The 16805-nt window shown below is 41.4% G+C and overlaps 1 protein-coding gene across 7 annotated transcripts in view; it reads left to right on the top strand.

The window, feature by feature from the left end:
* The window catches only part of LOC109632445 (kinesin-like protein KIF13B), a 33630-nt gene that overhangs the window by 948 nt on the left and 15877 nt on the right, over nt 1-16805 (top strand). For 6 of the 7 annotated variants that reach the window (XM_020091706.2, XM_020091709.2, XM_020091708.2 and 3 more), the window contains exons 2-22: nt 755-837; nt 1955-2048; nt 6980-6992; nt 7098-7158; nt 7662-7754; nt 9062-9242; nt 9761-9851; nt 10021-10155; nt 11032-11144; nt 11703-11814; nt 12233-12445; nt 12546-12656; nt 12836-12970; nt 13133-13263; nt 13393-13479; nt 13684-13874; nt 14816-15020; nt 15133-15295; nt 15426-15572; nt 15935-16084; nt 16462-16593. In XM_020091706.2, the coding sequence (XP_019947265.2) occupies nt 755-837; nt 1955-2048; nt 6980-6992; nt 7098-7158; nt 7662-7754; nt 9062-9242; nt 9761-9851; nt 10021-10155; nt 11032-11144; nt 11703-11814; nt 12233-12445; nt 12546-12656; nt 12836-12970; nt 13133-13263; nt 13393-13479; nt 13684-13874; nt 14816-15020; nt 15133-15295; nt 15426-15572; nt 15935-16084; nt 16462-16593 (2641 nt within the window). The remainder of the gene's footprint in view (nt 1-754; nt 838-1954; nt 2049-6979; nt 6993-7097; nt 7159-7661; nt 7755-9061; nt 9243-9760; nt 9852-10020; nt 10156-11031; nt 11145-11702; nt 11815-12232; nt 12446-12545; nt 12657-12835; nt 12971-13132; nt 13264-13392; nt 13480-13683; nt 13875-14815; nt 15021-15132; nt 15296-15425; nt 15573-15934; nt 16085-16461; nt 16594-16805) is intronic. The other variant, XM_069515522.1, reaches the window with a different exon arrangement.

Below are 16805 nucleotides of genomic sequence, written 5' to 3'. Positions count from 1 at the left end.
ACTGATAGTTCGTCTCATCTACTGCATCATGTTCTGATCATCATCATAAGATCATCACATTTCTGTGAAAACCGTTTTTCCTCTAAAAATTATTTTTTGCATGAGCTCAGAATAGCAGCTTGATTACATCTTTGTGATGATGCACTTTCCAGCGAATGCAAGAGGCTTTTTAAGGCGTTGATTTAGAATTTTCTCAGCACATAAAGAACAGCACTTTATTCGTCGGTTTATGGCAAACATTCAGTCAAAACATCCTGGTTGAAACCACCCAGTTAGAACAACAACTTGAAGACAATAATCCAGTAGATATGGAAGAAAACTATATTCAAAGTGTAGTAAATAAGCCTGAACACATTACGGGGGAACTACACTGCATATGGAGGAGAAAGAGTGAAGCGGCACCATGTCGTGAGGATAGTGGTGCACAGCTGCTTCGTACCAGGGACAAGTTATGGTGTTGTTGTTGTGGAAAACATGCACCGATGGAAACAGAAGAGGAGTTGCTGTGTTGCAGTGAATTTCCTACTCCAGCATGTGTTACATTACGTTACATTACGTTACACAAAGGCTTTGAGACAAATATGAACAGAGGACTGCTGGAGATGTAGTTCAGGATTACTTGTGTAAATTTACTTAGTAACTTTCCATTACTGGAAAGATAATGCATCTAACCATACTTTAAGAGTTTATTATAAGTACATACTGTACATAATGTAACTGGTTTCACTTGTGTCCATTCATTCAAATACCACAGGTCCAGTGGCACCATGGATGACAACAGCCTCAGTGACTCCAATGTAAAGGTCGCTGTTCGTGTGCGACCCATGAACAGGAGAGGTGAGTTTGATAATGTCAGAGAAGCACTTCTGTTATGAGTCCATACAGCAGCACATTCATGTATTTTTTTCATGCGTCAGCCACCTTGTCCCCCTCTCTGGAGGAACTTTATCAGCTCTGCAGCGCACCATATCTGTTTTGGTGTTTGCTCTCTTTGAGTTTGTGAGGCCACGACTAACTTAGTTAGTTCAGTTAGTGTTGGACAAACAACTGTGGCTCCATTCCTCTGTTTTACAGAGTTTACTTTTTTCCTCTGTCAGGCTCTGAAAAGCTCTATTTTACCCCTCTTTTGGGAACGTTTTGGCAGGAGTGCCACGGGGTGTGGAAGTGGAAACTCTTGAGGGGACACTGACATCACATCCTGACAGAAAATGGACTGTAATGCCTACTGAGGGACATGTTTAATGCACTGTCACTGGCCTAAATAACTCTGACAACAGCTGAGCAGGACCAAGGCTTCAGCTTACAGACGTTGGTGTGTTCCTGAACAACAGTAGCATGATTTACTACCCTTTTCTCTCATTCCACCTTTGCAATTCGATTTCCAATTTTTGTTTTACTGAAATACAAATATACCTTTCCAAAATTAACCATAACATCACAAAAATGCTTGAGACATATGCCTTGTCTCCAGCTCTAGTGCTGTCCTTGCCTTTAAAACCTTCCACCATAGTACAGGAATGAGGAAGAGGCATGACAATGTTTTTTCTTATCGTCTGCTCAGTAGTAGACTGTTCTTAATGTTTGCACGGATGAGTCCTAGAAGAATCATCATCGATACAAGTATTTCTTGTCTCTCCATGTTGGCCTGTATGCATTTAGATTAGGAGTACAACTAATTCATGCACATACACACATACCCACACACACTGTACTGTGTGCCACCTGTTGTGTCAGAGATGCCTAAGGATAGTTATATGACCAGTGCGGTTGAAATTATTTCACTATGTGCATTATTAAGATTAGAGAATGTGTTTTTACTGCGCATTTCACATCTATATGTTTTATGTTGTACCCGGCTCACCTGTCAACATTAATGATTGCTGGAAGTTGTTTATGTTTTCATTTCATCATTAAAAATAGAAATGTTTTCTTCTTTTCTTCTGTTTAAATCCAGAAAAAGACTTAAAAACAAAATGTGTGGTGGAGATGGAGGGGAACCAGACAGTCCTGCATCCAGCCCTCACCAACATGAACAAAGGAGACCCTCGGTAAGGCGCAGGGTTTCAGATGATACGTTATCGTGTAGTCATTAGTGCAGTTTACAATTTTTCCTAATTTTTCTGCTTTTTGTCTTTCTCTGGTGCTGGGTTACCCACAGTTTAGCCTTTTCTCTTATTCTCTTACTCCGGCATCTCCTTTGTGTTAGGATGACAACAGCAGGGTGTCACTACCTGGACCTGAATCCTAGCTCATATTTGCCCTGTTCAAGTTTGCTCACATCTTATAGCATATAAAGTTCAGGAGTTCCATAGATTTATTTCCCTCAGGATTGCTGGCAGAGGAGTTCGCACAGACTCGCACTAGGTAGCACCCAGTTGTTTGGAAGAAGCTCAGATCGAAAGGCTCACCCCGCCCAACCTCCTTCTATTACTCCTTCCTTACATCATTCCTCTCTTTACAAAGGGTGTGACTGTTCCAGCTCAGTCCTGCTCCGTCGAGCCCTGATTAAAAGCAATATAACAAAAGAGAGGGGGACAGTATCAGGAGTCGCATTCAGGATTCAGAATGGAATTACTTTGTCTTTGGTTTGACGGTGCAATATAAGATCTCAAATCAGAGCTGTGTATCAAAAAAGCAACAAAATAATAGATGTTGTGGCCACAAAATATGCATTGATTGTGTTGCATCCCTCCTTGTATGTTTGCTGTTGACAAAGCAGTCCAGACCTCCTCCTCTCTTCCTGTAGCAGTGAGTCAGAGCACTGCAGGTACATGCTGGAGGCATCTCAGGTTACATTGTTCAGTAAATATGTCTTTTGGCAACCCTCCACTCACTTGCTGGTATGAATCAGTGTCTTTGTGGATAGAGATAGGCTCATATTTCATAGATATCATATATATGTCTTTTTTTTCAAATGTGTGAATGTATCTGTGAAAGTGTCTTTTCTGCCCTGACACGTTTCAGCAGCTGTTTCTTCTTTGTGGCTCAAAATGAACAGGTTTTACAGGCTTGGTCCAACACAGACAAGCAGACAAGATCCCATGAATCTAGACCAGCACAGTTTTTTACCTTCTCACAAATATTGCCAAAATTAGATTAATTAAAAATATGTAGGTGCAGAAATGCTCATACATGATTTTATCACCTCACGCCTTGATGACTGCAACAACCTTTTCTCTGGTCTTAATAATTAACCTTGAATCGATTGCATTTAAAATTCAGCAGCTATAGGCTATGAACACATAACACCTGTTTTATAGTTTTTACGTCAACTACCGGTTTCATTTTATTGATTTTAAAATCATTGATTCTGGCCTGAGGCTTGATCTCTGAGCTTTTAATTCCTTCACTTCCTGATTCTAAGCTGAAAACTGGGGGAGTGTTTGCCATCAGGGCCCCAAGGCTCTGTAATGAACTGCCTAAAGGGAATAAGGTTGTCTGAGACATTCTTTTAAATCTCAACTAAAAACGTAATTTTTTTGGAAGGCACATCCCTGAGTTGTGCCAGGCTATTTTATATTTTATTTCTATTATTTTACTACCACTGTCATTTGTGTACTTTCTCTTTGTTTTCTGTTGTGTAGCACTCCAATGGTATTTTAACCATTTGCTCTCTTGTTATGCAGCACATTGTACTTTGTATTAATGGATGAAGTTGTTATTATTCATGTTATTACCAGGTTCGTATGAAAGCAGGAGTGAATGAACAAATTACGCTAACTATTTGAACAAGCATTTTAACTAGAAGGTGTTGGTTTCCACTAGGTTCTTTCCCAGTAGACTCTATTCTATTAAGAGCGTCTGTGCTCAGAAAAGCTTTGTTTGCTAGGGGAGTCACTGGCTAACCATGCAGTGCTACAAACTTTTTGCTTAAGTCAGCTCACTGCCTGACAGGTTTAACTGAACGGCTGAACTGAGCCTCAGGGGTGTTAATATATTACTGCACCCTTGGTACCTGCAAACAGGCCCATACAGCGGGAGCTGTCAGACCCTGTGGTGGAGATTAATGAAGCCTTGTCGCCGCTTTCATAACTTGAGGGCCCCCAAATAGTTGGGAAACCTGTACCACAAGTTAAAAGTGCATTTTTATTAATCCTAGTTTCCTGCACATACTGCAAAGTTTGCCTCAGATTGCTGCAGTGATCTTTATCAGAATGTTTTTGTTTCATATCCTGACTTGAAGAACTGGTATGTACAGTATTTGCAATTTCCACCCAAAAGGGATGTGCTACCAACAACTCAGATCTGGGATTGTGTAGTTTTATCAGCCTGTTGGTCAGAGACTCCCTGACCTACCGTCCTCCTCCCTCTCTTTTAGTGACTCCTTGGAGCTGTGAGGCTCTGCCAGTTATCTCAGGAATGTCCCTGCCAGTCAAGGAGAGGACAGGACTTAATGTTGCTCTTTCATGCACCAGCCAAGGCTCACATAGTGAGGCCTTGTTTCCTAACAGCCCCCTCATGTGTGTGGCCATGACTATATTTGCAGCCTTTTTTAACCCCTAACAGAAATTTCTGCCTAAGCAAAGAATTTGTGTGTGTGCGTGTTTTGAGTTGCGTGTGGTACCGTGGTACCATCGTACAAATGTGGCTTCCCTGGAGACTGTGTGCTAATGTTTAAAGATGATTTGTTTCACCCCAAGAACCATAACTTTAGTCCCACAGTCTCTTGCAAACAAACTTTTTGTAGCCTAGCCCAAAGTGATTTTGTAGTTATTATTTCTTCCTTTCAAATAATTTTGTTATGTTGGAATAGTTTATTCATGTGCTGTCACTGAGTTCAGTTTACATCCTAAATTCCCAGCATGTTGCAAAACATATCAACAAAGGAAATGTGTAATCTGTTTTCTTTTGGTGGTTTTCAGCTCATTTCTTTGAGCAGGCTTTTTATAGTATTATGGTTAAATGTCCTTGTTCTCGGACAGTGTCGTACACGGACCATCACCCTGACTCATTCTGAAGTACAACTTTCACACAAAGAATTCTTGTTATTGAATTATTTGCTGCCGTAACTGATTTGATGAGCTGTAACACATGACACAGCACCTCTCATTTTATATGGCAAACTGAAAGCAAAACTTTATAATTCATTTGGAGTCATGTTTCTGGCCACCTGACAAATGTAGAGAATATGAGTAAGTCCAATGTTCACTCTCCTTATATCTGACTTGTGAGCTGATAAATACCTGACTGTCTTCCCAAGCTAACTTAGCTAAGGGGAGCCTTGGAGGTGAACACTGAGACCCATGTGTTAAACCAAACCTAAACTTAAACAGACTCCTACCTCGTCTTATACATGTGATGGACATCACCATGGAGCTGCACTGGAGCACAGAACATGTTTGACAATTAAGTTTGACGTTTGCTCGCTGGAATGTGGTGATCTGTTTGCTGACTGATGTGTGGGATACTATTGTTGTCTGCTCTGGGATGAACCTAAAACAATGTGACAACTATGGTTTTTAAATGTTTCGGTATGAATGCAGAGATTTAAGCCTCACAGTGAAACAAAGAGGATGAATCAGTCGACAGTTTCTCAGACTTCACTACACTCACGACTCCTTTGATTCCTTATCCTTGAAACTCTCCCTTCTTACTCTGCTGACTTTGACCTGCAATCACGTCACATTTTTTTGCTTGCGCTGCTGTTCCTTCTCAGCAGCGTTGTCCATTGTACTGTTCTTAGTGCACAAGTCTGCTTGGAAGCAGCTAGTCACAGCATTGACATGTCACTAATTTTTACCCGTCCGCCCTCAAGCAGAAAGACATGCAGCACGTGAGCAGGCTGGAGAAAATTCCGATAAGCATGGACGATTTAAGACAATAGGACCCCCCCAAAACAAACACACTCACACATTCTGCTACTTCTGTCTTAGTGACATTGACATAATACATTCTCCAGCCCTTTACCCTAACCTTAACCATCATGACTAAATGCCTAACCTAAACCTAATTCTAAACCTAAGTCAAAAGGTCTTAACCTTCAAGCAAGCCTTTGCAAAAGTGAGGACCGCACAGAAACTGTCCTCTCTCAGGTCTATGTTCAAAATGGGTCTCACAAATGTACAAGTACAAGTGTACACACACACACCATTTATTTTTTTAATTTTAACCTTTATCCATCAGCGGTGAATATCTCTTCACAGCCATTATATATACATATGCAGAGTGAACAACAGTTATTAGAGAAGAAAACTAAGTTAATTTTGCTTAGAATAAATGCACAAAAAACACAACAATTGGAAAGATTTATTTATTTGTGTGGTTTGTTGATTTTTGGGGGCAGACTCGCCAGAAATATTCGGACCAAGGCATCATCGCCTTGGAGTCTGGGAAATTACAATAAATATTTTAGAATTTCCCTAAACTGATAATTGAATTCATGAATTGAGAAAACAATTTTTGCAGATAGAAATTATTCTTTTGCATGCGACCCCACATCATATCAGAGCCTTGTAAACCAACTAAAATTAGCTTGTGACCCCCACCTGAAAGCCCACTGACCGACTGGTTGGAGATGGAGTCTTGTGACTGAAAGGTCAGTGATTCAAGGCTTCCCAGACTGGCTGAGAAAATGTCAGTGAGAAGATAAAGTAGTAGTATACTCTCTCTGCCATCTGCGGCTGCTACCTGGACAGATTCCAGCTGTGAATGTGTGATTCTGAATGTAAGTGAGAGGTTTGCTGAATCACGACTCTGTGGTAATTTATCACATTCCCCTTGCTTTGTTCAGACTCTTAATAAGTGTGTCTCAGCTGGACCACAGTGTCGGTATTGTTAGCGTTGCCTCTGTTGCCATGTGATAAATATTTTCATGTTGTTATCTGGGCACGTACCAAGCTCGCTATGTTTCCTCTGGTGTGTGACTCCACATGGCTCTGATAGTCACAGTGAAATTATAAACCGCTTAGTTTGTTTACAACTTATTTTGGCACCAGTTAATTACTTTGATTTTTTTTTCTTCTCGTTCTTCTGTCCCCAGGAATCAGCCAAAGGTAAGTGTTAAATTTTGAATAACATTAAATATTGTGGTGATTTGATGCCTTCTTTGATTAATAATGGTGTATTTGTGTGTGTGTATCATGTGTTTTTGTCCTCAGGCTTTTGCCTATGATTACTGCTTCTGGTCCATGGACGAATCTCAAAAGGACAAGTTTGAAGGTCTGTTACAGTTCTACAGTGAGGTTCATACTCTGCTTAAATTTGTTGCTCTGTTTTTAGCTCATGTGTAACTACACTTGCTTTGGTGAGTCATTCCTCAAACTTATCTCCTGACAGAGTGTTTCCTGATATTCTGAACTATTTATGGAGGGTAAGAAAGGGACTCTTTGGAGGGCAGGATGCAGAGCTACACATCGTTTACCCCTTCGATTAGTTCTGTGGGCCTGTATACTGTAATGGTCTCGAACAAAACAATGCTAGGGGTGTTAATATTTCAACAGCCAGAGTCACATGGATTCAATGTGAATAAAATTCCCACCATGTTTATTCTGAGCTTTGAGTCTTCTATAGAAAATGAGAGACCAGTAAGTCCCACACGTATCTGTCCAGAAAAATCCTTAGTGCTGTTTACACACACTTTCTGCTTTGAAAAAACACAAATATAGATTTGTGCTTCTCCTTTGTTTTAAGGTATTAAAGTTGGTTTTCTGCTTTGTGTGCAGGTCAGGATGTAGTTTTCCAGTGCCTTGGGGAGAGCCTGCTGGACAACGCCTTCATGGGCTACAATGCCTGCATCTTTGCTTATGGACAGACAGGTAAATGTGCAAACATCTAAGAACCATGATACAAGACCTATTCTTTGTTTCTATTACACCTACAGAATATTAAGACGTCAGTGAGGGTGTTGTTGCATCCAGTGAGCTGAAGTGCCTTAAGTAGTTTTTCAAATTATGGTGGTAACTTGGTGGTCAGAACTGTTGCCTAGCGGCATGAAGGTTTCTAGTTCGAATCCCAGCGTGGCAGAGCTCTTCCTGTGTGGAGTTTGCACATTCTCCCCGTGTCTGTATGGGTTTTCTCCAGAGACTCTGACTTCCTCCCACAGTCCAAAGACATGCAGATTGGAGTTAAGTTGATTGGAGACTTTAAATCATCCTTAGCGAGTGTGAATGGTTGTTTGTCTCTATATAGCCGTTTTCAAACATCTCTGTTAGGAGAATTGGATCCAGACTTTCTCCGCAGTTTGCCTTTCACACATGCACAATGCAGAGAGAGGTTCTCTGCTCATACATTTGAACAAGAGCAACACAGGATTCAGGGCTGGTGCAGCAGGCGGATGAAGAATGTAATGTTTAAATTCCTCGTCAGATATCACGTACATCTGGATCATTATCTGCTACAAATTTGACCTGTTCTTAGATATTAGCTCTCTTCACATGCCAGTTTTTTTCATTAAGATCTCTGGAATAGTTTCTTGAGAAATGAACAAAAATTAAAATTTTGTGTAATCCTGCTAACAGACAAACAAAAAGGGATTTAGTTTTCATAAATAGGACCAAAAGAGCTATAAGACACATCATTGTTTTGAATGTTTGAATGATGCACTATAATCATCCACACTGCTGTTCACCTGGAAGAGTCAGAGTCCTCTCTTCACATTTCCAGACAAAATTTGTGTCTCAACAAGCCGTTTAATTAGCTGTTTATTCAAGGGTGTCTCATTTTGTACCACATCTGAATCGTTGCCTCTCAGACACTGTTAATTTATTCTCGTCAAATTTGCATGAAAGCTGAAGAAGTGGTGTGCTGTTTATTTATAGTCATACAGATTTTTTTCACTGCTCGAATCATTAACAGTCCTCCCCAGATTTATGATAAATTACAAGTTGGCCTGTTTTGTCTTGCACTAGCTTATTGCACCAAATCCCTGAAATCTGTCAGGTTCCAACAGACAACCCATGTTAATTTGCTTACAAAACTGAACGCCTATGACTTTTCAAAATCCTCTTCAAGTCATTATTAAACCTTAAACAACAGTCTACAATTGTGATTTTCACACCGTTTGGTTTATTTTTTCCTCGATATTTGGAGTTATATGCATCAACTGTGTTTTATGCATCTTCAGGCTCTGGGAAGTCGTACACCATGATGGGCTCGGCAGAGCAGCCTGGTCTGATCCCTCGGCTCTGCAGCACCCTGTTCAGCAGGACTGTGCAAGAGGCCCGAGAGGGAGAAAGCTTCACTGTGGAGGTCTCATACATGGAGATTTACAACGAGAAGGTCAGGGACCTGCTCGACCCCAAAGGGTGAGAAACATGCTTTTTTTGTACATTTGACTTTAAAACGGGGAGTCACTGAAATATTTTATTTGCCTGACCCTGTGTATAAAATCTATGGGCCTTGCTTTGGCTCTGTTTTGATCAGCAGGTCCTCCTGGACCTCCTCATTTATTCTTTAACTTGTTTGATACAAAAACAACTTCTCAAACACAACCCTCTTGTCAGTTTTGTCCTCCCATGATTTAGTGCAAAGTTCTTTAGTTAAAATACTCACTTTAATCACTGTATATAAATTTTAGTTTGGAGCAAAGTTCCTGGTTCATATATACGAAGGTGACAGTACATCCATCTCCTAGTGTTTTCCATTTCTTTCTTCTAAGATATTATATTTTGGTCTGTTGTATGGGGCTGTGAGTATTTCCCCCTCTTCAAATGTTGTTGCTGTATAACAAATGTTGTTTTATTTGATTTTCTTAGCAAGCAGTGACAAACACATTTTAATTTATCATTTTTGTCACATGAGTGTCTTCTGTTTCCTCTTTCAGTAGAAGTCGACAAGCGCTGAGAGTAAGAGAACACAAAGTTTTAGGGCCTTACGTTGATGGCCTGTCCCGGTTGGCTGTGGCCAGCTACAAGGTACTGCAGGGTTTTCTGGGAACACACTTTATGAACTACAGTATATCTAATTTCTGCTCTGTTTTCTTTTGCTTTCATTACATTGGGTTGCTAACAGAGAAAAAAAGTTATTTCATAATGGTGGATACGGACTAGACATGTTTGTTTGTGTTGTTTCCATCTGTGATAGGACATTGAGTCCCTCATGTCAGAGGGAAATAAATCTCGTACGGTGGCGGCCACAAACATGAACGAAGAGAGCAGCAGATCACACGCCGTGTTCAACATCATCCTCACACACACACTCATTGACCTGCAGTCTGGAGTAAGACACACACACACACACTCTGACGCCACATGATCAAAACAATGCTTATACTTATAATATTTTTACTGGTAAAAGAATAAACGTACACCTCATATGTCATAGATGATAAACTGATAAGTGTCCTTTTTCACACTCAATAAAAAGCAGTGACATAGACAGTGAATACTAGAATATGAGGTAACCAAGGCTTGTATGATTCTTTATAATATAATTGTAGCTATAATAGTAAGTTAAAAAGCTATTACAAGGCAAAAGATACAGTGTGCATATTGTGAGAAGCAGTACAGCTGGACACAAAATGGATGCTATAAAAGACCCAAAACTGTCACCGTCATGACAGAGCTACAAACAAATCCATTAACAGAATTGCATGAATGACAGCTACTGGTGTTATTTACAGTAATGTTGCAAATCATTCAGACGATTAAAGATTTAGGTTCTACATGAAACATTCACTGTCAAACATTAATTTCATTTAGAGCCCACGTTGATGTCTTTAAAGTGCTTGTTTTGTCTGGCCAACAGTCGAAAACCCACACATTTACTTTCCACTAATAAAACAAAGAAAAGCAGCAAATGTTCACATCTGAGATGCTGAAAACAAATCATGTTCTAGTAGTTAACATAATGGATAGCTACAAAATTTTTATGCTGTATGTTTTCAACTTGATATAATCTTATATTATCTTAGTCATTTAGTTTTATAAATTTCACTTTTAAATATGATAAGTAGAATTTTGCCATTATGGCTGCAGCATGGCTCTGTCCATGCAAGACAGAATTAGTAACAGTGGATATGATAGACTGAGGGATTTTAGAAGTAAATTTGAGTCAATGGCCATTTGTACATCTGTATGTTTCTGTTTTCTCTAGACGACTGGCGAGAAAGTGAGCAAGCTGAGTCTGGTGGATCTGGCAGGCAGCGAGCGGGCAGCGAAGACTGGAGCAGCAGGGGAACGACTGAAAGAAGGAAGCAACATCAATAAGTAAGACAACAGCTAATGAACAAACGCCACAGAAATGAAGACGCTGAGTGATTTCCAGTGCTAATAATGCTAGTTATTTTCTACTGGAAGGGGTCATGTGATAGGAGCCTGACGAATCAGCGAAGGCTATGTCGGGACTGAAAAGACCCAATCAGCAAGTGGTTGTGAGTGTCTATGTCATCGTTTCTCAACATCTCTGTTTCTGCCCGTCCAGACTATAACATAGCCCTGGAGTTTTCAAACTAAAACAGGGACTTCAGCGTAGCCTAATAGTCGTAATTAGTGCGGACGCCAGGTATAGCCGTAGCAGAGTTGATGCATTTTCAAAAAAGGAAAAAATGTAGAAGATGGATGTAGCCTCCGTGGCTTGGCAGGAGACTGTGTACCGCACTTATAACTGTAGCAACAAAAAGACTATTTCACTTGCACTGCAGTCTTTCAGGCCGATGTTGCCTTGATGAATTAGAGTCTCTGACCTTTCTCTGTTTCCTTCTGTCCCCATTACCCTTCTCTGCCTCCCCCCTTTACCCTCTCCCCTCACTGCGTCCCCTTCTCTAGGTCTCTCAGCACTCTAGGGTTAGTTATCTCTGCCTTGGCTGACCAGGGAGCAGGGAAGAACAAGAGCAAGTTTGTTCCCTACAGAGACTCTGTGCTCACCTGGCTGCTCAAGGTACACACAGAAAATGACACACCTTGTTAATATGGTTTCCACCACAGGAGAAAGCTTTCTATGTGTTTCTTGAACAGTATTCAAATATTTCAGGGAATAAAAGGTACTTTTTCAGAAAAGTCTACAATATGGTTTTTTTTTAATCTGATATGATTCTTTGTTATTTTGTCTCTTAAACTTCAAGTGGAAAATGCCACTTTGTCTCTTTGTCTTTGTTTTCTAGCTCCAGATGGCATGATAATAATATGTATATGTTTTATTAAACTCACCTTGCTCATAAATCTTAAGCTTTTACATGTGGATAATTATTTCTCCAAACCAAACCAGTGGATTTCCCTTGTTTCAGTCAAAACAGTCCAAAGTTTATTTTGTAATTTTCGGAATTGTCCCTGAGGTTATGGGTTATTTCTGAACGCAGGACAGCCTGGGAGGGAACAGCCGCACAGCCATGGTCGCCACCATCAGCCCATCAGCAGACAATTACGATGAGACACTGTCTACCCTGCGGTACGCGGACAGGGCAAAGAACATCATCAACCACGCTGTGGTCAACGAAGACCCCAACGCGAGGATCATCCGTGAGCTGCGCGAGGAAGTGGAGAAACTAAGGGAGCAGCTAACAGAGGCTGAGGTGCAGATCCATTCAGCTTTGTTCAGCCTGTACAAGTATTGGGATTATTGAATACTGTGAAAAACACAGTGGAATATGAAATTCTTTGCGTCCCTCTCAGTCTATGAAGGCTCCGGAGCTGAAGGAACGACTGGAGGAATCAGAGAAACTGATCCAGGAAATGACAGTGACATGGGAGCAGAAACTCAGGAAGACTGAGGCGGTCGCGCAGGTAACGCAAACACACACACACCTTCTCTTTAGTGCTCTCTTTCTTGGCAAATATTTCTACTCGAACAAGTGCAACAGATGCATTAATCAAGCAGAAGAGATTGACAGCCACAGAATAAAATAATTTCCTATTGAAGTAATCAGTTCATGTATTAAATATTGAGCATGTGTTTCCTTTAGGAGCGTCAGAAGCAGCTGGAGAGTCTGGGAATTTCTCTGCAGTCTTCTGGAATCAGATTGGTGGACGACAAGTGTTTCCTTGTCAACCTTAATGCTGACCCTGCTCTCAACGAGCTTCTGGTCTACTACCTGAAGGTGCACACACACACACACACACACACACACACACACACACACACACACACACACAGTGCTCTTTACTGAGCCTTATTTTAAGAGGCTGATGCATGCACAGATACTTTCATCGTTTGAAAACACACCGGTGTCGTGACAGTCCTCTCTGTGTCTCATGTCCAGGAGCACACGCGTGTGGGCTCAGCCAACTCCCAAGACATCCAGTTGTGTGGGATGGCCATTCAAACTGAGCACTGCGTCATCGACATCACTGAAAACAACAGCGTGGTGCTCACTCCTCACCGCAATGCTCGGTATGTATATTCAAGCTGAGGAATGTGTATGTACATTTTTAATAGTGGAACTAGTCAGTTTAGTATATTTTGTTAACATCTGAAACCGTGTGTGTCTCATGATGTGTAATGCTTGTTTTCTCTTGGTAGAACATGTGTAAATGGTGCTGTAGTCACCAGTCCAGTGCAGCTGCATCATGGTTACAGAATTCTATGGGGAAATAACCATTTCTTCAGGTGTGTATCAGCTGCACGGTGTTGAGTTTGAATTCATGCAGTGATTGATTTTTCACAAACATGTTTTGATTACATTTATTTACAACTCTTCATTGTTCCTCTTCCTGTTTTTCCCTGTATGGTTCTTCCTATTTCTCTCACTGGCTCTTCATCACCTGCATCCATTTGCCACCACCACCTATTCATCCACACACACACATACAGGATCAACTTGCCCAGGCATATGGTTCATGCAGGGGGTGAGGATGAGGAGGACGCTGCTGTGATGAAGCCGTGTTTGGGGACAGACAGGGTTGAGTTGGAATTCGATGCGTCCAGCGACGTGTCGAGTGAGCTGAGCTTCAGTTATGAGTTGGCCCAGGCAGAGGTCATGATGAAAGGCATGGGCAGCAACGGTGAGTCTGACTGAGCAGTGAACAAGGTAAAGTTAGGTTCTTTTAAAGTCGATTCAGCTTTATTTGTCAGCCCCATAAAAGAGATTACAGCCTACATGGGAGTGAAATGCTTTACTCTACAAATCAGGGTGCAGGTCACATTTAAAAACAACATATGACACACTAAGATACACGTTATAATGTTTAAAGAAAAACATGTCACCAGAGGGGCTTCGTAGGAAACAGACTGTGTCCATCTTATGTGTTTTTGTCCTCTTCACCTCTCTCATGTCTGTGTGTGGGACTGGTCACAGAAAGTGGTCACGGACAATCAAAAGTTTTGTCAGCACTGTGAGGCTGCAATTAGGCACAACAGGGCTTTGAGCTAAATGCTCAAAAAACTCACGCTGACAATTCAAATGTATAACATATAATTGCTAATTAGCACTAAAGTACATCTGAGGTTACATCAATGGGAACACCATTAGATTAGCAGTTTTTGTATAAATTACATTTTAGATGTTGGACATAGTTGAACATACAGTGTCTCTATTCATATTAATGAAGGAACACCTTTTATTACAGTTTGGCTTACTGATCTAATCACATTTTATTTGTACAGCCTATATTCATAAATTGCCTCATAGGGTTTAACAATCTGTACAAGGTGCGACATTGTCTATTTTAAACCCTCAACAAGGGTGAAGAGAAACTCATAAACAGGGGAATAAAAAACACAGAAACTTCAGAGAGTCATAAGTGAGGGATCCCGCTTTCAGAACAGAAGTGTAATAGATGTGAAGAGCACAAAAACGACATTCATAAGAAAAGACAGTGTCTAACATAAATGGATGCAAACTGATGTGTTCAAGCACTCCCTGGAAATGACTGTATAACTTTCTAACTTGCTGTTTTCCCTCTCTCTATCCTTCCATCATCTGTCGCTCCTCCTCCTTCCTCAGACCCCCTACAGTCAGTTTTGCAGACACTGGAGAGGCAGCATGAGGAAGAGAAGCGCTGCGCCCTGGAGCGTCAGAGGCAGATGTATGAGCAGGAGCTGGAGCAGCTCCGCCAGAGACTGGATGCTTCAGGTCAGCCGGTCAGTGCTGGTGCTGCTGTAACTTCACCTGGCTATCAAAAGCGCATGCGGCGGTGGAGTGAGGACAGGTGAGACTGGACTGGACAGATTTCTACTGAGCAGTTTAGTGTTTGAAAGAAGAGTGAAGAAGTATCCAGATACTTTGTAAATCCTTCATTGTTGTATGTGATTGTGGTGCAGGGAGGCGATGATGACTCGCACCCTGCGGCGCCTGAGGGAGCAGATAGTTCGGGCCAACCTGCTGGCTCAGGAGGCCGGCTTGATCGCAGAGGAACTCAACAAGAGAACCGAGTACCTGGTCACTCTTCAGATACCTGCCTCTAACCTGGATGCCAACAGGAAGGTAGAGTGTGTCTGAATATAAAGAGAAGACGAATAAAAACCTTTGGTTCTCTAAAACACACAGGTGATGATGTGTTTGAGGCCCACTAGAATCTACTAATGCATTTTCCCCTCCCTCTCTGTCTTGATAGCGTGACGTGGTGCTGAGCGAGCCGGCCATCCAGGTCCGTCGTAAAGGTAAAGGGAAGCAGATATGGGCTCTGGAGAAGATGGAGAACAGGCTGGTGGACATGAGGGAGCTTTACCAGGAGTGGAAGGACTTTGATGAAGACAACCCCGTGAGTGAAGAGCGATGAGAACGTGCTTGACACAGATACATTCATTAAGTTCAATAAATCTGTAAGGACTGTTTTTCACCTTTGTAAGTGTCAGTTGACATCTGATGTTTTTTGTCAGATGTCAGTCGGAATTTATCCACTGGCTTCCATCAATGCCATTTCACATCTCTGACTGATTCAACTAAATAGCAGGGATGCAAAACAGGTTATGAGATTGTTAAATGAGCATAAATTGAGATAGGCATTAGATTGATTTTCAGCACAGAATCGATCGAGGACTTCCAAAGGACCCTGAAGTCTAACACGAGGTTTATTCACCAGTTTCACACCATCCTCACTTCTCTTCTTTTACTCGGATGCAGGTGATGCGGTCCTATTTCAAACGTGCTGACCCGTTCTTCGATGAGCAGGAGAACCACAGTCTGATCGGTGTGGCCAATGTCTTCCTGGCCTGCCTGTTCTATGACGTCAAGCTGCAGTATGCAGTGCCCATCATCAACCAGAAGGGAGAGGTAGGATCTGACTGTGTACAATGGAGAGTCTGACGTTAAACATGGTTTAACCATAGCTGTTTTCGTGACAAAACTGTAATAAACCTAGTGTGCACAAGCCTATGAAAGTCAAAAAAGAGTTTATGCAAGTATAAAAATATTTCCAAAACGGGAAGGGGTTTTCTGTGTGGTTGGCTAATCAAGCTAACAGGCATGTCAGAGGAAATCAATTTCCTGACATGATACTAAAAAGTATTTTTTTTAATAACTTTAATAGTGTGGCCTAAAGTATGACAGTGACATGAGCCTGCCTCTATGGGTAATATAAGCCTCAGTGACCACGAAATAAATGAACTGTCTGTTTGTCTGGGTGTCTTGTGTGTGTGTGTATATATCAGGTGGCAGGTCGGCTGCACGTGGAGTTGTGGCGGGGGACGGAAGGCTCTGAGGAGGAGAGTCCAGATCAGCCTAACGCTCAGGAGATCCACAACACAAACGGAGATCCAGTGGAGCGTAAACTGGAATGTGTGGTGAGAAAACGTAGCTTCATTAATCGCTCTGATTGTCATGTAGTTCAGGAATAAATGAGTCAAATCCAGAAAGAATATATATTTCTTCTCATTGAAATATACATCTTAAGCTTACACTTAGTATAAGTGAGTGCAACTTCAGTTTAAGGTGTTGCCAGTGGTAAAATATTCTATGATTAATAATGGATCTGGCAGAGAGGCAGAATGTTGTG

This window comes from Paralichthys olivaceus, chromosome 19, assembly GCF_024713975.1.
Source record: "Paralichthys olivaceus isolate ysfri-2021 chromosome 19, ASM2471397v2, whole genome shotgun sequence".
Classification (NCBI taxonomy): Eukaryota; Metazoa; Chordata; class Actinopteri; order Pleuronectiformes; family Paralichthyidae; genus Paralichthys; species Paralichthys olivaceus.
Note: the sequence above shows the minus strand (reverse complement) of the source record. Positions and strands in the feature narration are given on the sequence as shown.